This window comes from Pinus tabuliformis, chromosome 7, assembly GCF_031772625.1.
Source record: "Pinus tabuliformis cultivar Carrire ecotype Pingquan chromosome 7, CPIR1, whole genome shotgun sequence".
In the NCBI taxonomy this organism is placed as follows: domain Eukaryota; kingdom Viridiplantae; phylum Streptophyta; class Pinopsida; order Pinales; family Pinaceae; genus Pinus; species Pinus tabuliformis.
The window spans coordinates 1,208,999,580-1,209,021,990 of record NC_142293.1 but is presented as its reverse complement, the minus strand read 5'-3'; the positions used below and the strand labels follow the sequence as shown (position 1 = coordinate 1,209,021,990).

The following is a 22,411-nucleotide window of genomic DNA, read 5'->3' as shown; positions in this document are numbered from 1 at the left end:
GCTAACTAAGCCATACACAACTTCTGCATTTTTATGGTGAACGTGTGCTATAGGCACCTACTACGGATTCAATAAATAGGCTCTTCCCATGACCTCTAACTTTGCGGCACCTTTTGCGTATTTCAATAAACAATCTCTTGCCACGACCTCTCAATTATGATACTTATAGCGGATTTCAACAAAACAATGGTAACACAGTGAAACTCAAGGCTTCGACTCTGAGGAAATATTATGATTATGATAAATCAAACTGTGTGATAAGCCAAATTCTCTTTTGACATTCCATAAAATGTTCTATGAAAAGACGCACGTAACACAAAAATTAAAAAAATCAATTACAGAGTGGAGTCTCTGATCGGCTGAATAGTACTTCTGGCTATATTTATGAGGTTACAGAACTAGTATATTTATGAGGTTACAGAACTGGACATATACCTCTGGTTATTGTTTGCATTGACTCTTCCCTTTCTCATTTTCAAATGCTAGTGCTACAAAATATTTCCAAAAGTGCAATGAGTCTGAACTTATGCAGATAAAGTATCACAATAAATTCACATTTATATATGCATTTCCCAAAGTTTATTATTTTCTAAAAACCTATATCACGTGAGTATTTCAATATTTCAAACCAAGGAAACTTTAATATTCTCTTAAATCGCTATCATTGGGATTATTTCAATATTGCAAACAATAGGCAAATCCCGTTATTAACGTAGAATAACTTGTGATCTTAAAATGTTGGTACCAATAAATATTGAGGTGAATTATTCTATATCTTGGTTTAATCATGTAATTTTGTTTCTACATAGTGCTTCCAAATATTAAGTTAGGTTTACAAATTTAATCACTGGACCCATTTGCATAAATTGGAGATTTTGAGAGAGGGTCTCAAGGTACAGAGGAGGAATTTGAAAGGGCTCTGGAATGTTTGCAGTTGTATTTGATTCACGAAGATGGGGATAGTGCCATTGGGCATGTTAACTGCGCTGATGAGAGGCTAGTTTTCGTGTTGGGAAACGCTAGAAGTGGCATCAATTAACTCTGTAGAGGAGAGGCCAGTTTTTTTGTTGGGAAACGTTGGACGTGGCATCAATTGCATAATATTCTCTTACTGAGTGCAGTCATCTCGACTCAACATTGCCCATATATTAAAATGGAGTCAAATCAACCCTAAAAAATAATGACAACTGTTTTTTTAATTAACGGTAGAAAATGAAAAGGTAGACGAAAGTCGGTGGTGTTCTTTTTCAAAAGAGAACACCTTTGGTGTAATTAATCTATTTTTAATTTACACTCTGTTTAATTTTAAAAATAAGAATAAATAGTTTTTAATATAATTAAAATTTTGTTTATTTTTATATTTTATTGGCTATTATATTTATTGTAACTTTTTTAGGTATGATGCTATTTATATGATTGTTTAATTTTTTTAATATATTGTTTAAATTATTAAAGGGTAGAATTGGAGGTGACAATGTTGGTTGTTTTATTTAGTGGCCTAAATAGGTACTTTCTCAAAATAACTATTATTCATGATTTACTCTAAGGTGCTTTACTTTAACTTTGGGAAAACTGAAATTGATTTGTGCAAGTAGTTTGTGTAGATCAATTTTTTAAAGAACTAATTCTTTGGTTCAATAATTACAATTTTGTTGAATAAAAATTAGGTGTTGCAAATTTTTTTGAAAGTCATGACAAGGGCACTGATTCTATCTCTGCAATTGTTGGTTCTTATCAGTTTCTACTTTTTTATTGTAAAAGAATTGTATATAATATTCAAATTCAAGGTATTTTTTTTGAGAAATTTTCGATTATTGCATATTGGGAAAGAAACTTAAAAATAGATATTACTACTATATTATATTATAATAATGAAATTCACACAACAGAGAAGAGTAGAGCAGCCAGGATAGCAAATCTGGACAACAACAGTCAAAACATGGAATATTTATTCTCAAATTACTTGAAAATACAAACTGAAAAATACCAACAACGCCATGACACTTCAGTACTATATTTAGGCCGATAGGCCTTCCTTTGAAAGGAACCTTTCGTCGTCCTACTCATTCTGACGCTGACACTTGGCGAACTGACAATTAGGTTGGTCTTCGTTCAGGTTTGATGCACATCTGTCCCCTGGCGGAGTGGGCAGGAAACGACTTAAGGTTTTTACGACACCATTACCCGCATATCGGCCTCAGGGGCGGAGGTATTCACGACACCATTACCTGCATATCGGCATAAGGGGCGGAGGTATTCAGGGGCGGAGGTATTCATAAATCAGGTCTCCGAGTCATTGCCTGATCCAGTTATGGAACATATGGGCCAAGTAGCGGAACATGTTTCTTCAGTGGCAGAGCAGGTTGCTACCACAGCAGGTCAGGTAACAGACACGGTATCCAGCAAGTTGAACGATTTACTTGCAGATGGTGAGGGGGAAAGTGATGATGAATTAGAAGCATATAAGACATCAGATCTTCCAGAATTCAAAGGGATGGAAGGACTTAAAAACTTCACAACCTTGCAGGAAGGTCAAGGAGTTATGGCACTGATATATGATTTTTATTCCTACATGCTAAAAAGCTCTTTGCCAGAATTTGCATTGGTAATGTTTTCGGCACCCATTTTGCTGAGCATGATATTCACTTTACTATATCTTCCAGAGTTTCAAGGGTTGGCATTGGAGGAAACTGCGCACGAGTTTTTCCAATTTGCAGGGGAGGGCAAAGAGACTGAAGTAACAGGGCTTGAATTGTCTTGGGCCACACTCTTCCAAGTTTTTATGTTTAGTGTTTCCCTCTCAACAGGCTTGCAGCCTGAGCTTGCACCTTTGTCACCATATACCTTAGTTGTGGCGAATTTAAATGCTCTGATTGCATAGCTCATATTTGTCTTCATGAGTGGAGCAGGTATAATACCATCACAAAACATTTTTATATTCCATCCCTTATTTTTCCAATTTACCACTTATATATTCTGATAAGATAGACATTTCTTTTCTTTGGTTTCTTAGTTTTTGCAAGATTATCACAACCATCCCAGCCGATTAGATTCTCAGATGTGGCACTGGTGTACCCCAACATGTCAAAACGTCGACAGAGGCCAGAAGGTCGTCACAAGTAAGAAACTCTAAACTCTTCTCTTTATAAAGGTTTTTTCTCTCACTTTAATACTGCATTTCACATAAGCATTTTCTTCTCTAAGTTGAGTAGGTCATGCATACATGACCTAGTCATACTGAATTTCTTATAGTCCAAAAGAAGGTTATAAATGATCTACCTTGTAGATAATGAAGAATATATATACATTCCCTTGCAGAGTTTTGATGGCAAGATATGTATTAGTTGGGCCACAGCCATGTGAACTTGTGGATGTAAAAGTAGAGCTATCTTATAAATACAATACTGTTACAAGCGCTGGCACATTCTTCCGGGCCACTCAATCTCTTAAACTGGTAAAAACAGAGACTTCCCTTACCTTTGCATATCACACATATGTTAACTATGGTCTTGACTCATGACATCATTTTCTGAAGCTTGCTTCAATAACTGATACAAACTTGTGATAGACATATCTTGGCATGACACAGGTCAGGACAGAGATAGCTTACCTGAACTATGGGATGCTGGTACGCCATGTCATTGATGAAACAAGCCCTCTGTATCAGCGAACACCTGATATGCTGGAAAAAGAGGACGCCATCTTTGTTTTAAGTGTGGTAAGTTCACTGCAGGCAATTTTGTCATGCCTGGCATGTGATGGTACAGTTCTACTGATATTGAATTTTTGCAAGTTATATAAGATCTCTATATCATAATATAATCATGCAAATATAAATGAATCCTCCCTTGACACCAATAATGAAACAGGGGTGATAATGTTGTTTCTCATTCCAACAGGTTGGACTGGAACGCTCCTCAATGCAACCAATATTTCACGTCCAACATTATTGTGTTTATGACGATGATGTGATTTGGGATGCAGAATTTGAAGACATGGTATTGATCAGCCAGAAGAATAAATTGATCATAGATCATTCTAAGCTCAGTGAGTGGAGGTCTGTTCAGAAGATGCAAGGCACAAAGACTAATGTTGCATAGAGAATGTTCAGAGATCCAAATCTCCTCCATTTGTAATATCAGTGTTCTGTTCCTCAGAAGTATCCTTGGGACCATAAATGTAGTGTACCCATTCTTTGAACTCCATGGCCATAACTTGAGTTATGAAGGAAATTGGAAATAAGTTTGTCTGTTTTTTTAATGTGTGTAAGGTTCGGCTTGCCAAACATGTTTCGGGGATTGAATTTCCTATCCCTTGTGCTTGCCAACATGTTTTTTTGGGCCAATTGTGCTACCACCCACAAACCAAACTAATTGCTAATTTACATTTTCGACACCACAGTCATCCAGGTCAAACATGATAATTTTGAATCACCATTAACCAGAAGTGGGGTTGATTAGGATGCAGTGAACAAAGAGTATTCAAGTACGTGGTCCATTGCTCTTTATTTTGGGTTTCATGATTCAACCAACAATTTTTTTTATAAAGAAACACGTTTCTGACTTTTCATAGGTCGATGTTTACAACAACCTATTAGGGAAATTTTCATTCAGCTCTTTAATTCTTTCTATTACTGTTGATAGGGTCAAAATCTGCATATTGTTTTTTTTATCATTTACCTAGTTGATAACTAGCTCTGAATCTCCCAGTATCTGGATTTGAGCAGTACCTTTCTTAATTGTTACATTTTCCAGTATCCAAAATGCACTTAACTCTGCCCAGTAGTTGGTACCTTCTGCCAATGCAGCTTTGAAACAAAAACTATGGTTTTCCTTAAGAAATAACACACGTCCAGCACCACAAATCCCTGGAATTTATGGGAATTTTATGTCTCATGCATTTCAGATTCATATTTGCAATTAAAATATTAGATGAGGATAGTTCTTGACAGTAGAGGTGTTTCCTTTATAATGAACTATTTCTTTTATTCTGGGCTCTTCACATGCTTGGTGATGCATGTTAGAGTGCCAAGTATTCTGAGTTGAGTTATTTTAGTTTCATTGTGTCTACATATGGCTCTTGGGCCTTTACTCGGATTTTAGAAGTGCTATCATTTTCATTTTGGAGGACAGGTTTTTTCAGTTGACATCTTTACTGTAGATTACAGCTGCTGGCTTATAATGTGGATAAATTTAGGTCCTGTTCATCTTTCTGAAAGGTAAATGAAATGGTGTCATTGGTTGCCATCTGAAAGTTTTTCGTGCCTGGATATCAAATTTCCTCGTGGTTTACTTACATCAGCTGCTGCAAGGTGGTCCTAATCCATATTTGAGCAGCTATGGACATAGGCCCAACAACATACACGAGCAAAGAAGGCTTAACTATGATTGGAATTCTCAGCAAGCTCTTTATGGTACAGTAATACTGCAATGTATCAAAGAGTTGGACCAAGGAATCGACCACTTCCCCCATTGATTCTTCCAAATTATGGTTTAGCAAATAATCCTGGTTTCCATGGTAATTGTATAGTGGTTCTTATTCCAATTCATTTGGCAGGAATAATTCATAGCTGTTTCATATCTTGTTACTGTCACAATATTCATATTTGTAGTGGGTGAATTTTTGTTTTGCAGCTATACCAACATTATATTTTCCACCAAGAACACACCTAGATAGTGTTAGAGGCAGGCCTTATTTTGTGCAGCCCCAACCTCCTGGTGTGTTCGTTTCTGCACCTGATCCTCAGTTGTGTGCTAGCATAGTCAAACAGATTGACTACTACTTCAGGTTTGCTGAGACATACACTTTTATTACTTGTGGCCTATTTTCATGAACCAAAACAATTAGTATGCTTGTAATTCATCAAAATGTGATTCTTTTGATCTTTTAATTCTATGACAAATAGCTCACGCTTACTGCCATCACAGTCAATCGAGTACCATGCCAGGTTTTCCTGCGCAGGGGTCTGATTATTCTGATTATTGTTGTTCCATTAGCATAATTGATATGTTTTTTTTCCCTCATAAAAAGAACTTATATTCTCATTATCCAATATATACATTATGCAGACTAACAATTGATATGTTTACTTATTACTAATTATAAAAAGCCTCTTTACTTGAACTTTCTATCTGCTTACAATTAGTTTGTTCTTACCCCCATTGTGTTGTACATTCTTTACGATTTATTTGTTGTCTGCAGTGTTGTAAATTTATTTAAAGATCCCTTTTTGTGTATGAATATGGATGGGCAGGGTTGGGTGCCTATTTCATTGATTGCAGGTTTTAATCTGGTGAGATATTGGATAAGTGTTCATCTGTTATTATTCAATGTCTTTTAAAGCCTACTACTGTCTACAATTGATATCCCAATAAGTTCATATCTTTTCTGGTTTACATAAAGGAGATTATCTGGTTTCTGTTCAGCAGTCTTTTGTGACAGGCTGACAAGATAAGGAGGCGTGGTGACTGGTCAAAGTGGGTCTTACCTGCTGGAGTTATCAAATCTACGTCAAGGACTCAACCACAAGACACCTGTATAAATGTTAAAACAGGCAATGTTGAAAATGATGCTAAATTGGAGGGGCAAACAAGTGTTTCATCAAGGCATCTTATTGGATCTCCCTTAACAAAAAATGGAGTTCCAAGTGGAGTTTCATTTGAATTAGAGAGAACTTGAGATCATGGAATATCTAAGAGAACTTTTCCTGAAGGGGATATCATTAACGGTATTCTTGATATCAGGATAAATGAGACAGTATGAACTGCATTTTTAAGCACTATTTTTTTCTGTACATTATAGGGTTGCTGAATGAAAAGAATCTGGTGGTGTTCCAGCAAAACTGAGTGCTGGAAGGTTTCGATTTCATATATTGGGACATGACAAAATGTGGAATGAAACATCATAAAAACTTCTTACAGTGATCTTCAGTTTGGCAAAGAGTTGGGAACTTAACAGTTCACCTGCAAAGACCTTAATTTGCATTTTTGGAAGAAATTTCTTAATAATTTTAGATCATGGGCCATTACTCATGATCGAAAGGCTATGAAGTCTATTTTGGTATTTGCTATCTCGGATGGATGAAACCTCTGGTATTTTCTGCTTCGCATGCTGGGTTGCACATTCTGCTGTCAAAATAATGACAGAAGATGACTTTGATGTAATAATGACAACATTAATAGATCACAACTCATTACTGTTTTGGAAGTGCAACTTTTCAACTCCTTTGGTTGAATCAATTTTGAGTTAGGATTGAGAATAAATGACATGCATGCTAATTGTTGAGCTAAATAGTACATCTTCTGATATACATTCAATTCGATATTACATTTGGGTGGTCATGCTGAAATTAATTTGAACTTTTTGCATTGTCAAGCTTTTCCTGTTGACATGACAAGTACTGATATTTTAATTATTGGCTAAGGTGTGAATCTTTCAGTTATCATTCTGATGGTACTTCGAATAAATGTTTGTTTTAAGCCAGTTTCTGTTGTCTTTTTCGAGGATTCATGGGTTTTGGTTCATGCCAGTTTTAAACTTTCTTTGTAGTTAAACTTTGGTTCGATTCTTGCTTGCATTCATCATTTAATGTTTTTGGAGTGATGAAGAGAATGTAATGGACAAGGGAAACTCAAAGCAAAGCTTCTTTTTTTGGCATTTATGCTGAAGGTTTTGAAATTTTTGTTGATATAACATTGGGTAATCCAACAGAATGATGATTGCACTTCTGATAATGTGTCTAGACTTATTCCTTGTAAGATTCTTGCCTGATTGAGAACAGTAGAAGGAATTGGATTTTTTGTCATTGAAGCTAAATCTAAGTGTTTCTTTTTGCCTCTTCATACAATGATTTGGGCTTACTGCATTGGAGATGCAGTTCATTTTCATCCTTACTCGTAACTAACATTTTTAATCCTGAAGAAATATTGTTTGGCGATGAGTTGGTTATGACCCAGATTTGAAACATAGAGAAAAGCTTTGCAGAGTACTTGCCACAGTCCCTTTCCTGGTTTTTTTGTATATGTTGGTTGATTATTGTTCTGCTAATACTGTTATCAATCTAGGAGTGTATCATTAGTCAGTTTGTGCATTTCCCTGTTCTTTCTGATGGTCATAACATAAATTACGGAGAACAAATGAAATACTGTGATACTGTTGAGTAAACAATGAATGGGAATCAGTCTTGTAGTGTGCTTTCTTAAGTATTCATTGTGTATACACTATATAGTCAACAAATTTAATGTATATATTAAGTAATGTTCCATTAACTTATTAAGTTATTTGTGAAGGGCGGTTGTTACTCTGTTCATGTAAATATCAGCAGTTGTATTTCTTTAAGTAAACGTCTGCCTTGCAATTTTGAGATGCAGGACTGCAAATTCACATTTTTCGAGTTGATTGGGTTTACTTTTTATGTTTTTGTTACGTTTTTTTGTTGGGATTTTGGAATCAAATGAGTGGGCTTTTTGTCCGTTATTTCACTCTCTTTAAAAAGACTTCTATGAACGCTTTCTCATCCAATTGCACAAACCTATTTTTTGGTTCATCTATATAAATGATACTAAATGAATTTTATGAAAAGCAACTTACAATTAGTTAATGTTTTAGTTATAGTGTGAACCACCAATGTAAGTGATTTGTTTTAATATTTGCAAATCTAATTCCCCGCTTTTCAATTACCATGTAAAACACTGTAATTTACATTTCCGCTGGTACACGCTGTACCTTTTGGGACAATTGCTAGTATATTATAATAGAGCAGCAGGAGTAGCAGTAGCCGATATGGTATTAGCGATTGTAAGTATAATTATTATTTTATTGTTGCAGTAGCAACCGTTGGAGATCAAGGGCAAGGCTTGTAGCAGTAGCATTTTCTGCTTGCCACGTGGAAATCGCAGCTTCCCGTTGGAAAGCCTTCAGTACGGCAAACATTTTTGCAATTGGTGCTGCTGACGCAATACCCTTTGAACTTGCCGCTTGGGGTTTTGCACATACGACCCTCTACAACTTGAACCTCCATCATCCCTGCATCACATTACATTACACATTATTCACCCAACATTTCAACAACAAATGTTACAACAGTCAGTCAGTGTGTGTATGTATATATATCTAGATAGATATAGATATCATTGATTCCAATGATGAAGGAGAAGGAACAAATACCAATGCTTACGACGAGCAGCGCAACCAGAAAAAGAGCACTGAGCCGAGTGCCAACTCCCTTGCCTGCCATTATTGATCTCCTTTCTCTGGTTAGAAAACACAGTAAGCTTCAAAGTTTGAATGAAGAGTAGAGAGCGTCGTGCCAAAGCAGGGAAGCAAATAGCTGTATTTATCGGAGTGCGGGAGGCAGGGCAGGTGGATATCATGTGTATAATGTGGTATCTTCTTCTTTTACTTGATGCCATCCACGTGCAATGTTAACCAAATATTTCAGAAAAAAGAAAAGTGAGCTCTACATGGGTTCACATAAAAGGAAGATTTCGGTAAGGTGGATCCCACGGAGTGGATTTTCTATGTTTTACAATTACGTGGATCTTTGATAAAGTGGAACCCAGGGAATACAGTTAGTGTTTCAAGTAGGCTCTAGATATATCCACATAAAAGTAGGATTATATGTTACAATTACGTGGATTTTTTGATAAGGTGGATCCCGGAGATTGGACTTTGTGTTTCAATTACAATCTTCTTTCTTTTCTTTTTTCAAGGTTGGAATGCAGAAGTGTAGTAAGTGGTGGAGCCATACATAAAGTTTTGTTATTGCCCACGCTCCACTTGTGGTATTTGTGGGCCACAATCTTTCACACTTTAATAAACAGAATTTTGAATACTATTCGTTGTTGAATGAGTGTAAACTTTGTGAATATAAATATATATATATGCCTTTGAATTTTCTAGAGGTTTGAACTATATATGTGCTTTTCACATGTTGATTTTTTTATTTTTATTTTGAGTAGGTCAAGATCAATAAATTATATTATTAATTAATATATAAAATAATAATAATAATTTATTTTCCATAAACCATGCTTTTAATTAATATATAAAATAATAATAATAATTTATTTTCCATAAACCATGCTTTTAATTAATATATAAAATAATAATAATAATTTATTTTCCATAAACCATGCTTTTATGCTCTTTACACGGTGACTTTTCATCATGACAACCACCCACTTTAATGCTGGTATTGACAACCACGTAGTTTAGGGGTGGTAATGGAATCTAACATAAACTTTGCTTCTTTGCATTGTTCAAGCATGATAAAGACGTGATAGTAATGATGGTGATGCCATTTGGCCTAGACTTTGCTTCTTTGCAGTGGATATACACAATGGAAATGACAACAACGTAGTTTATTATCATTTCATAGTTTTTAAGTTAGTTAGTTAGTGACCGTGCGTGTAACCTTAATATTGATACCCAAAATAGACTCTCGCCTAACCTAATAGTAGATGGCTTGATATCCAAAATAGACACTGCCTAAGCTTTGCGTGTATAATTACCAGAGTGGATGGCTAGAGACACATGAAGGGGTACCTGTATGTATGTACCTGGTCGACCATTGCGTTGTTGTGCTTTTAATAATTCTGCAGCACGATATGGGAAAGACAGATGCGTGCCATCATCGTGCATATATGCAGTCTTACTGTGGAAAGCAATAAGTGAAAGGAAATAAGTTTATTTTATATGAAGTTTATCATCATGCATCTACAGTCTTATTAGTTCCCGTCAAAGCAGGGGTTCTTTTTTTTTCCAAACCCACTTGGCAGGGCAGCGACCACAGGGATCATACTGCCCTGCAGTACATTGGTCTAAATTTTAATTTAATCACTGAAACTTTACACATTGAAGAGCAGGCAAGTCCAAATCATGTCATCGTGTGCTGTCTTCTTTTAGGTGATGCCATCAGGGATTATATGCTTTACAATTACGTGGATTTTCGGTAAGGTGGACCCCAGGGAATGCACTTTGTGTTTCAATTACAATCCTTTTCTGAATGTTTGAATGCGAAAGTGTAGTCAGTGGTGGGCCGTACATAAGGTTTTTCCCTTGCCGACACTCGAATTGTGCTATTTCTGGGCCACAATCTTCATTTGCCTCCCACTTTCATAAACTGAACCTTGAATGCTATTGTAATTGAATTAATGTAAAGTTTGTATATATATATATATGAATGTGTAAAGTTTGTTTGTAATTTCCAGAGGTTTAATTATGTGTTTTATTTTATAGTTAAATTTTCAGAAAATTTAAATATAATTTGAAAAATATATATATTTTGTTGATGGGCATTTTTATTTCAATCTTACGTGGATGAATTTATGTTAGACTTATATTTTTTTAATATTTGGATTGCAGCGATTGAGTTTGGAGGGAATATGCTTTATCTGAGTCATATATCGGGAATATGCTTTATCTGAGTGAGTCATATATCGATGGCTGAGGCAATCAAGAATGAAGCCTTGTAGCGAAAAATAATTTTGAGCAAACAAAAAATAAATTTAACCTCGGGTAGCAATGTCAATGCTGCAAAAACACACAGAGAGAAAAAAAACATTAAACATTGACAGAACTATGCAAATAGATATTAAACTTAAACATTAAATAATAAACATTAATATAATATTTAATTAATATTAAATATTGAACATTAAACATTAAAAATTATTAAACATTAAATGTTAAATATTAATAACTATTGAAAAACATTAACGTTACACAATATTAAACATTAAACAATAAACCTTAGACATTTATAAATATAAATATTAATAAAATTATAAATTATTAAACATTAATTAAAATTATAAATTATTAAATATTAATACATTAAATTATGTTAAGCTTTAATCGTGAAATGTTAAACATTAATTAACATTTAAAACAAAAATATTTAAAAACTTAAACAAAGATTTAAACATGCAGATATAAACATTTAAATATAAAATGCTTTGGGTAAATTATTAACATTTAAATACAAAACATTAATTATGAAATATTAACATTTATATATTTGAATACAAAGTATTTTAATATAAAAAATATGAAATAAATATTGAAATAAACAAAGTCTTTTTGTAGAAATGACATGAGAGAATTTTTTGGCCGCGTTTCGAACCAACAAGTGTGGTTCATCATCAAGACAAGATGAAAAAGTAGACCATGGCAATAAATCTAAGCATCACATGCTTTGCTGGAACATGCAAATAAATCTAAGCATCACATCTGCATTGAGGAGGCCCAGGTCGTTGCTATGGTTTGTCATTTTCATCATCGTAAATTGAGGGAGGCCCTAGAAATTGAAAAAAGACCCAATAATTTGAATACATATGATGGTTGGAATATTAGTAGAAGTTGGGTCCTGTCTTGTGCTCCTGGTAGTTTTTTTTTTTTTTTTAATGTAGGTATTTGCATCTTTTTTATAGTATTTGTTGCTGATTTATTCTTCACTAGAGTTTATTTTCTTGATCTTTCGTGTTTTTTATGTATTTAACATCCTATTCATTCCTAACGCCTTTTAGTATTTTTGTTATTTTTTTAATGGGCTTGAGCGCCATGTTGATTATTTTCTTTGGATATATATATATGTTTTCGTTTGTTTGTTTTTTATTTTATTTTATTTATTTATTTATTTTTATTTTATTTTTATTTATTTTATTTATTTATATATTTATTTTGACTTGTGTATAATTTTGTTTTATTTTATTTATTTATTATTAATTATTTTTAATTTATTTTATTTTATTTCCATTAGTTATTTTATTTATCAAATGATCTCGTGTCGATTAGGGTCTTGATTAGTTTTTATAATTTTTGACTCCCTTTCTTTAAAGTTGTACTTTGATTATTTATTTATTTATTCTCAAAACTATAATGGTTACTTATTAATATTTGTTTTTAATAAATTAATAAACCAATATCACAGTTTAAATATTATTTTTCAAAAACTAGTAATATTTGGTTTTAATAAATTAATTTAAATAATATTTTTCAAAAACTAGTCGTTAATATTTTAATAAATTAATAAATCAATATACTAATATCATTATTTAATTATTATTTTTCAAAAACTAACCGTTTAATATAGCCTTTACCTATTAATATTTTTAATAAATTAATGAAATAATATCATTATTTAAATATTTTTTCAAAAATTAGCTGTTTAATATAGCCATTACATATTAATATTTTAATAAATTAATAAACTAATATCATTATTTAAATATTATTTTTCAAGAACTAGTAATATTTGGTTTTAATAAATTAATTAAAATATTATTTTTCAAAAACTAGCCATTTAATTTAGCAGTTACCTATTAATATTTTTAATAAATTAATAAAATAATATCATTATTTAAATAGTTTTTTTCAAAAACTAGTCGTTTAATATAGCCGTTAATAATAATATTTGTTTTTAATATATTAATAAATTAATATTATAATTTAAACATTATTGTTCAAATATAGTTGTTACTTGAAATTATCTCTCTACATTGCTCTCTATTTAAGCTTTTGCCATGTTCTGCCTCTAATGAACCATACTTGTTGGTTCGAAACACGTCGGCCAAAAAATTATCTCATGTGATTTCTACCGAAAGACTTTGCTTAATTCATTATGGATCACAGAAGCTTGAATACATAAAATATTGAAATATGAAATATTTAAATTGAAAAATGAAAAATTATAAAATATCTACATAGTTATCTATTATTTCCCCTCCATCAATTCTAACTTCTATAAGAAAAAGAATCTAGATAAAAATAGTCCTTACAATGGTTTAGAGAATGATATTTCTAACCTAAGGAATGAAGGTAATATCATTTTAATGGGTGACTTTAATGCTCAAACTTCAAGCAACCAAGCTATTCTTCTAAGAAATCATTCCAACCCTAATCCTGTTTGGTTAGATGAAGACCTTGCTCTGGCTAGCCAGTACAAAAGGAGCTTTGAAGACCTCGGGGAGAATTTGTTTGGGTTGGAGCTAGTCAAGCTTTGTAGTGCTCAAGATCTCATAATTTGCAACGGTCTAAAGAAGTGGCCCAATTCTAGCGAGATGACCTGAATCCATGGGCTTGGTAGCAATGTGGTAGACTATGTTATTCCCGATCTCCCTTTATACAACGAAATAATAAAATTTAACATCTTAAACAGCCACGAGCTTGACTCTGATCATAGGCCTTTACTTATAACTCTCAATTTTGTCATGCATAGAGATCCCATAGAAGATAATCCTTATAGCCAAAAGAACTTGATCTTTGGTAGAAATAATAATGATCTCTTTCTAAATGAATTAAAAACTATTTTGCTTCCTTTATCTAGTATAGACAACATAGAAAACCTCTATCATAATTTTACTACAACCCTCTCATATTCTATTAACAAGGTCTCAATTGAAGTTTCAAGTAATAAAAGAAATAACAAAACCAACCCATGGTATGACAAAGAGTGTAAAAGTCAGAGGAGATCAATTAAGAAAGTTGTTGATGAATCTCTTAAAATTGGGAAGATAAAAATATACAAAGCCCTAACCAGAAGGAAAAAAATGCAGTATATTCGTAAAAGACGAGAATTCATTACACCTCTCTAAGGTAGCTCCTAAGAAATTCTAGAGGCTAATTCTAACTAGAAAAACTAAAGATAATAATAAAATTGCTTTACATGACTAGAATTCCTATCTTAAAAAGCTTTATGAATCTCTAAATGTCATGGATAACTTTGAAACCCTGCTCACAATGAAAGAATTTTTCTCATTAGAAGACATTGATTTTGGGGTTAAACGCTTGGAAAATGGGAAAGCTAAGGACATTGAGGGTTACCAGGCGGAAATCATAAAAATTGGAGGTCATGTCCTCATCCCCCACATACACAAGCTTTTCAATGAAGCGGTCAAGCAAGGGTTCCCTAAACCATGGACTCAAAGCCTCATTATCCCTATTTTTAAAAGTGGGGATACAAATAAACCCTCTAATTATTGGACAATTATGATCAACCCTCTCTTAGCCAAGTTATATGGTATTATTTTGGAAAAGAAGTTGAGCATATGGCTTGAAAGTGAAGGTAAGCAGGCTAAAGGCCAAGCGGGTTTTAGAAGGCAACACTCAACAATGGACCAGCTCGTTATGCTTAGGATCATTGTGGAGGAATGCCCCAATGATAAATCCAATCTCCTTTGTTGCTTTGTGGACTTTAGAAAGGTTTTCAATATAGTTCCTAGAAACAACCTATGGAATAGATTAGAAGAGCTAAAGGTTCCTTTCAAGTTGAGAGCTGTCGCTATAAGGTTATACGAGAATGTAATTTCCAAGTTAAAGAGTAATGAGCGGTGGTCGAAAGATATTAAATGTAATATCGAAGTTAAACAGGGTTTCCCCCTCTCCCCTACCTTATTTGGCATTTACATCGAGAAGCTAGAAGGTTGTTTAGAGGAAGCAGTTTGTGCTAACACAATCTTAGTTCGGATAGTCATCATCCTTCTTCTCTATGCTGACGATATTTTTCTACTCTCAAGGTGCCCTTCCGATCTTGATAAGCAACCTAGACTTCTGAAGGATTTCTTCTCTACCATGGGTATGACTGTCAACACTCACAAAACAAAAGTTATGATTATCAAATCTAAGAAGGACGCTTACGCTAATTTTATGTATGACAATAGTAACTTGGAGGATGTGTATTCTTACAAGTACCTAGGAATTGTTATTCATCACAAGCTCAACTGGAACTATAGCATTGAGAAAAGGATTAATGGAGGGTGGAAAGCTTATTTTGGTCTTGAATATAATTGTAAAACAGTAAACCTCGTAATGTGGGATAGAAATAAGTTCCTCTTTGAAACTTTAGTCACTCTTGTTATCTTATATGGATGTGAGGTTTGGGGTTGTAGCATCTCTAGAGAATCCTAGAGAAAAATTGAGCAAATCCAGAAATTTTTTATAATGTATAACCTCAAAATTAAAAGCAATACACCTTATCATATTCTCCTTATAGAAGTGGGTCTTTCCCCTATCAAGAGCCTAGCTATGACTAGGCTTATGTTGTACAAGCACAAACTCAATAACATAGGAGACCATATACTTCCTAAGCTAGCTTTAAATTCCAGCCAAAACCACCTAAGGCTCAAACGAGGTTGGTATAAAGACACAGAGCCTAGTTAAACCATTGGGAGATCGATGAGAATGTTGCATTGCAAAACATTAATAACATTAAAAATATTGTTACTTCTAAGTTCAAAGAAAAAATGTGGCGTGAGAAAGATTTAGCAGCTAAAAGAAAATTAAGATATTATAAGGACGTCATCAACCCCACCTTAGAAGATCAAAATTATCTCTCTGTTTTAACTAGTTCAAAGAAGAAAATTAATATAGCCAAGATCAGAACGAACTCTCATGAGCTCCATAGTGAAACGGGTCGTTGGGCAGTTCCTAAAAGACCATGGATGGAAAGGATCTTCCATCTTTGTGAGAATATGAACATCGAGGATGAAATTCACTTCCTCTTAGAGTGCCCTGCATACAACCACATTAGATCTCAGTTTCACAATCTTTGTTGCAATACTCACCTTCCTAGCCTTTTACGCTGTCAACATTATAATGAGCTCGAGAGGCTTCTCTCCAAGATTTTTTAACATAAGAATAAAATCTTAAATCAAACTAAATAATTCGTTTCTTTAAGTCCAATAAGACAAAGTTTGTTCTCAATGAAGGTTAACCAACATCATCATCATTAATATATATATATATATATATATATATATATATATATATATATATAAAACCTGATGTGTTGAATATGAAGTATCAATTTTGAATATGAATCTTAAATAATATATATATACATATACATACATACATACATACATATATATATATATATATATATATATATATATATATATATATATATATATATTAATTATGAAAATTACATATTTAATATGAAATACAACTCAAAAATTTTGAAATATTTAGATGTGAAATATTAACATTTAAATATTAAACAACAAATATTAAAATATGAAATATTTAAAATTATATATATATATATATATTTCAAATATAAATTGAAAAATTAAATGAAAGAAAGGAGTTATGAAAATGAAATATCCTTATGTAAAATTGAAATACTGAGAAAAATGAGTAATTCAAAATTGAATGATTGGAATATACTTTGATAATAACATTGTTGGTTTTGTTTTTGAAAAACACAAACAGAAATATTGTTGGCAAGAAAGCGTTGCTGCAAGATGGCTCGGTTCCATTTGATGAGGTGGAGGGAAGGGAAGTGGAAACGAAAACGATTGAGGTGGTTGCAATGTATATTGACAAAGCGTTGTTCGGCAAGTGCGTCTTTCTGCATCTTCGTATGGTTTGCTTTGTGATAGTCGTCTGGATAGTGTTTGTGGGTAACTGGCGATCGATGGCCCAATCGAATTCGGGCGGTGGCTTGAAAATGTGAAGTAGCCTTTATTTTCTTTTGTTTTCTGATTTTAATTGCTGACAATTTTTTTTTATTTTTTTTGCAGCCACAGTAATGCCTACCTCGATGGGATGTAAATGTTGGAACTACTACACACCTACATGTAGACTCTTAGTTAGAGCATGCGACTACATGCAACTACTACACATCTACATGCGGACTCTTAGTTAGAGCATGGGACTGCATGCAAGATTCCTTTTGCATGATTTACTCCTTGATTTTATCCTTCTTTAACTCCACAACTGGCTAGTTATCTCCGGAACTTGTTGTAGGTGTTGAGTCTTCTCATTGATCACCAGTATGGTTCATTACGTTGGGATCTTCACTCAGTAATGCTATATCATGAGCATTGTAACCTATTTTCTAATGAATCATTCTTTTCTTCTTTCATTTTTCTTTTAGTGTTTTTTTCTCTGCAAAGCTGTGTGTTCAACCTTTACTAGCTAGATTCATCTGTGCAGGTTTTCTAACACATTTACATGGTATTAGAGCCCACAGGTTGCTAGATAAAAGGCGCATCAGTGCTTTATTTTGCAGGTATTACAGCTTGGAGATCGAAGATCAATAGAAAAATAGAGTTTCCCAAAGCATCGATCCTAACACCGTACAACTATCACGAATGGAAGGACTAAATGGCTCGATACCTTCGTCATAAAGGGTTGTACAGGATTACCATGGCTACAGAAGTGGAACCGACTTCAGCCGTAGAGAAATCCAAGTACCTCAACCATATGGATGAGGCCCACGGATCCATATGCATGTGCATCTCTCCAGAGTTGCAGTTTCATCTATCTGCCTGCAATACTCCCAATGAGATTTGGAAAAAGGTTGAAGATCTCTACGAGAAATAGGATGAGATCAAAGGACATCTGCTCGAAGTGGAGGTGCTCTCATTGGATCCACAGAACTATGACAGAATTGAAGACTTCTTCACCAAATATAATGATCTATTGTTGCAACTCAAGGGTTGTGGAATTGACAAATCCAAGGAGGAGAGTCGCCAAGTTCTCTCTATTATGTCAAAGCTCGAACCGGAATACTCCGTCTTTGTGTCTACATTTCATTCAGTAAGGCTCACAACAGGTAAATCCTACACTATGCCTTCTCTCAAAGAGTTTATGGAGTCCCTTATTTTTTAGCAAGATAAACTCATTGGCATGGGGAAAATCAAACCTCCAAAAGCGCATGCACTTGCTGTGCATGATGGCAGCCACAATAAAAATCACAGATCTGATTCAAATCAGAAAAATCAGCAGCAAAAAGACAAGAGAAAAGCGCATTCCCATCCAAAGAAGGAAGGGTACACCAAACCCTTCAATGACTCCTCCGGCTCGAGAAATGAGAAAGGGAAGAAAGGAAACAGATGCACCCACTGTCAAAGAGGATTCCATCCAGAATCCTCTTGCATGAAGAAACAAATTGACCAAATGGCAGAAATCCTTCAGAAGCACAACCTTGGGGACCACATCCCTCAGGGCGCCAAGAAGAAAACCGAGGATCCGCCACATGGGAAAGGTAACACTTTTCATGCTTTAGTTGCAATTAATTCTTCCCCGCATGCATGGATTATAGATTAGGGTGCATCACATCATATGGCTGCAGCAAAAGAAGTCTATTCCTCTTTGGATGCATGCAAAGGACCTCCCATCCTCATGGGAGATGACTCACCTATTGAGGTCACCGGAAAAGGTAGAGTGGAACTTTTATATGGAAGCTTTGAAGATGTGCTTCATGTTCCAAAACTTTCGGTAAACCTGCTTTCAGTTTATCAGATCACTCATTCTGGCACTGGAAAGAGAGTGGAATTCACTCCAGATGCAGTGAACATATATGATCTACATAGCAGCTCCAAAATTGCAACTGGTGAGGTAAAAAATGGAGCCAGACTGTATACATTTTCTGAATTTATTGAATCTGAATCCTCCTTATTACTTACACATGCCAATGATAATAGTAGGCTTTGGCACGAGAGGTTTGGTCACTTAAATTACAGGTATATGCAGCAGCTAAGCAAGAATGAGATGGTGGAAGGCTTGCCAAATATCAGTTTCTCCAAAGGAGTTTGTGAAGGGTGTGTCCTTGGCAAACATCCCAGAGAAAAGTTTGACATCGGCAAGACTCACAAAGCATCCTTTCCTCTAGATCTGATCCATAGTGATCTCATGGGGCCTTTTCCTCATCCTTCCATCAATAAAGCAAGGTATGTGCTTACATTTATTGATGATTTCTCACGGTATAATTGGGTGTATCTTCTCAGGGCCAAATCTAAAGTTTTTGCGCACTTTGAAGATTTCAAAGCACTAGTTGAGACACAGTTAGAGAGAAAGATCAAAGCCCTCCAAATAGACAATGGGGGGGAATATGTTAACAAAGCACTTCAGAACCTTTGCCTTCAGTCCGGCATACAGTTGCAGTACACAATTCCATACACTCCGCAGCAGAACGGAGTTGTTGAGAGAAAGAACCGATCTCTCAAAGAGATGGCTTCCTGCATGCTGCATGCTAAGTCATTGCCTCATAAGCTATGGGCCAAAGCACTTAATTGTGCTAACTACATCCAGAACATATCTCCTCATAGGTCTGTCAAGGATTAGACCCCCTTTGAGGCTTAGAGCGACACTAAACCGGAGGTCACCCACTTCCGTGTTTTTGGCTCTAGAGCATGGGCCAGGATCCCCTCTGAAAAGAGGAAATCTCTTGATCCACAGAGCATTGAGTTCAGCTTTGTTGGATACCCTGATGGTGTGAAGGGATACCGACTCCTGATTCCCTCTACGGATAAGCTCATCATTGAGCGAAGTTTCAAATTTGAGGAAAGTCTCTTGCATGCACCTCAATCGCCGCATGCAGACACCTTTTATCTACCTCATGTCCGAGATGATGACTCTGTACACTCAAATGCAGATACAGAGCATGCAGATGCCGAGGTAGAGCATGTAGATGCAGAGACAGAGTCTTCAGATACAAATCTAGTGCATGCAAATGATGATCCACATCAAAGTCCAGATTGGGCTTCCAGCAGTGAATCATATTCCCCTGTCATAAATCAGAGAACAAGGAGCTTACGTGAGATATATGCACAAGACCACCCAGCTGCTAGAAATGGTCTTGTGGGGGATAATTCTGATCTACAGAGGACTAGCTCATATTTTATTGAGCCTCCTCTTGTCCTCACTACCACTGAACCATCGCCATCCTGGCATTGTCATTTGGTTCAGTCTTTTGATCGATAATGTTACGCTGAGGCTATTGGGCATCCATCTTGGGATTCCGCCATGGAGGAGGAGTATAACTCCCTCCTTGAGAACCAGACTTGGGATCTGGTCCCCCTTCCTTCAGGAAGGAAACTTGTCCGATGCAAATGGGTCTACAGGAGCAAGAGTGCTGCAAATGGGAAAATCACCAGACGGAAAGCGAGGCTAGTAGCTAAAGGCTACAAGTGCATGGCATTGATTATGACGAGACCTTTGCTCCAATAGCAAAGATGGATTCCATACGCCTTACACTTGCCATTGCCGCTGCCCAGCGATGGGAAGTACATCAGATGGATGTGAAGAATGCCTTTCTTCATGGAGACCTATCTGAGGAGATCTACATGGAGCAACCACATGGTTTCATTCAGGATTCATCTTTGGTCTGCAGACTGAAGAAATCTCTCTACGGCCTTAAGCAGGCCCCGAGAGCTTGGTACGCGAAGATGGATTCTTTTCTCTTATCACAAAACTTTGAAAGATGTAAGTCTGATCCGAATGTTTACATGCTTAGGACACATGATTCTCTTCTTATCTTAGTTTTGTATGTAGATGATCTCCTAATCACTGGCAGCTCGGCTTCAGCCATTGCTACACTCAAGAGGGCCTTGCATGATAGGTTCTTGATGACGAACATGGGTCCATTACACTTCTTTCTTGGTCTTGAGATTAGCCAGGATGCCACAGGCATCAAACTCTCTCAGGCTAAGTATGCACGAGATCTCCTCGAGAGATTTCGCATGACTGACTGCAAGCCAGTACCGACTCCTTTTCTGTCTGGGGTCTGCCTTGAGGATGGAGGTGACACTCCATTAGTTGATCGCACTCTCTACCGACAGCGAGTGGGGAGCTTATTGTACCTCACCCACTCCAGACCAGATCTCTCATATGCAGTAGGGGCAGTTTCCAGATACATGCAGGAGTCGTATGAGCTACACTGGAATGCTGCCGAGCGCATCCTCCGATATGTGCAGGGCACCATCACCTTCGGGATTCACTATGCAGCAGACACTGCATTGAATCTCCTTGGCTTCACAGATTCTGATTGGGCGGGAGACAACATTGATCGCAAGTCCACTTCCGGATATTCACTCAGTCTAGGATCTAGCCCTATCTGTTGGTCGAGCAAGAAGCAGGCTGCTATTGCTCTCTCTTCAGCTGAGGCCGAGTACAGAGGAGTAGTCAACATCACCATTCAGGCTCTGTGGCTACAACACTTCCTCACTGAGTTGGGCGTCCAGTTCCACCAACCCATTGTCATCTGGTGTGACAACCAGAGCACTCTCAAATTTTGCCGGGATCCAGTACAGCGGCAGCAGATGAAGCACATAGAGATCCATATGCACTACATCAAAGACTTAGTACATGATCGGGTCACTGATTTGCAGTTCTGTCCCTGAGCAGAACAGACTGCAAACATCTTCACCAAGACATTCACTGAGTAGAAGTTTCACTCTCTGCATGATCGTCTTGGAATGAAGGACACAAATGCTTAGCAACTGTCTTTTCTTCCTCTTTTCTTTTGATTACATTGTATTTTGAGGGGGGGTTTTTCCCATGAGGTTTTCCCTCTTTCCTCAATTTTAGTACAAGTTGCACTGTATTTTGGGTGACCCTTGGCCTTAGTTGCCAGGGCCCATTTTTTATTTTTCCCCATAGTGGTGTTCAGGGGGGGTGTTGG

At 35.6% G+C, this 22,411-nt stretch overlaps 2 protein-coding genes and 1 long non-coding RNA gene across 8 annotated transcripts; 2 read left to right on the top strand and 1 right to left on the bottom strand.

Moving 5' to 3' along the window:
• Positions 1–1,917: 1,917 nt before the first annotated feature.
• LOC149251748 (defensin-2-like) lies at positions 1,918–9,320 on the bottom strand. The gene is made up of 3 exons (XM_089456574.1): positions 9,166–9,320; positions 8,745–9,024; positions 1,918–2,018 (listed from the first exon to the last, which is right to left on the bottom strand). Exons 1-2 carry the CDS (start codon positions 9,233–9,235, stop codon positions 8,843–8,845), a joined length of 252 nt encoding a protein of 83 aa, XP_089312700.1. The 5' UTR covers positions 9,236–9,320; the 3' UTR covers positions 1,918–2,018; positions 8,745–8,842.
• Positions 2,774–5,857, top strand: LOC149251750 (uncharacterized). 5 transcript variants are annotated; one of them, XM_089456573.1, is made up of 7 exons: positions 2,774–2,909; positions 3,014–3,119; positions 3,319–3,454; positions 3,590–3,718; positions 3,900–4,159; positions 5,161–5,517; positions 5,634–5,857. In XM_089456573.1, the coding sequence occupies exons 1-5, from the start codon at positions 2,897–2,899 to the stop codon at positions 4,098–4,100; spliced, it is 585 nt and encodes a 194-aa protein (XP_089312699.1). In that variant the 5' UTR covers positions 2,774–2,896; the 3' UTR covers positions 4,101–4,159; positions 5,161–5,517; positions 5,634–5,857. The 5 variants fall into 5 exon arrangements, with proteins under 5 accessions (XP_089312699.1, XP_089312696.1, XP_089312695.1 ...); XM_089456570.1 differs by having other exon boundaries at positions 3,569–3,718; positions 5,312–5,517; XM_089456569.1 differs by having other exon boundaries at positions 3,569–3,718.
• On the top strand, positions 5,943–6,841 carry LOC149251749 (uncharacterized). Of its 2 annotated transcripts, none has more exons than XR_016266011.1 (2): positions 5,943–6,292; positions 6,429–6,841. It is a non-coding gene; the product is annotated as an uncharacterized LOC149251749 (long non-coding RNA). The 2 variants fall into 2 exon arrangements; XR_016266012.1 differs by having other exon boundaries at positions 6,426–6,841.
• Positions 9,321–22,411: the final 13,091 nt, after the last annotated feature.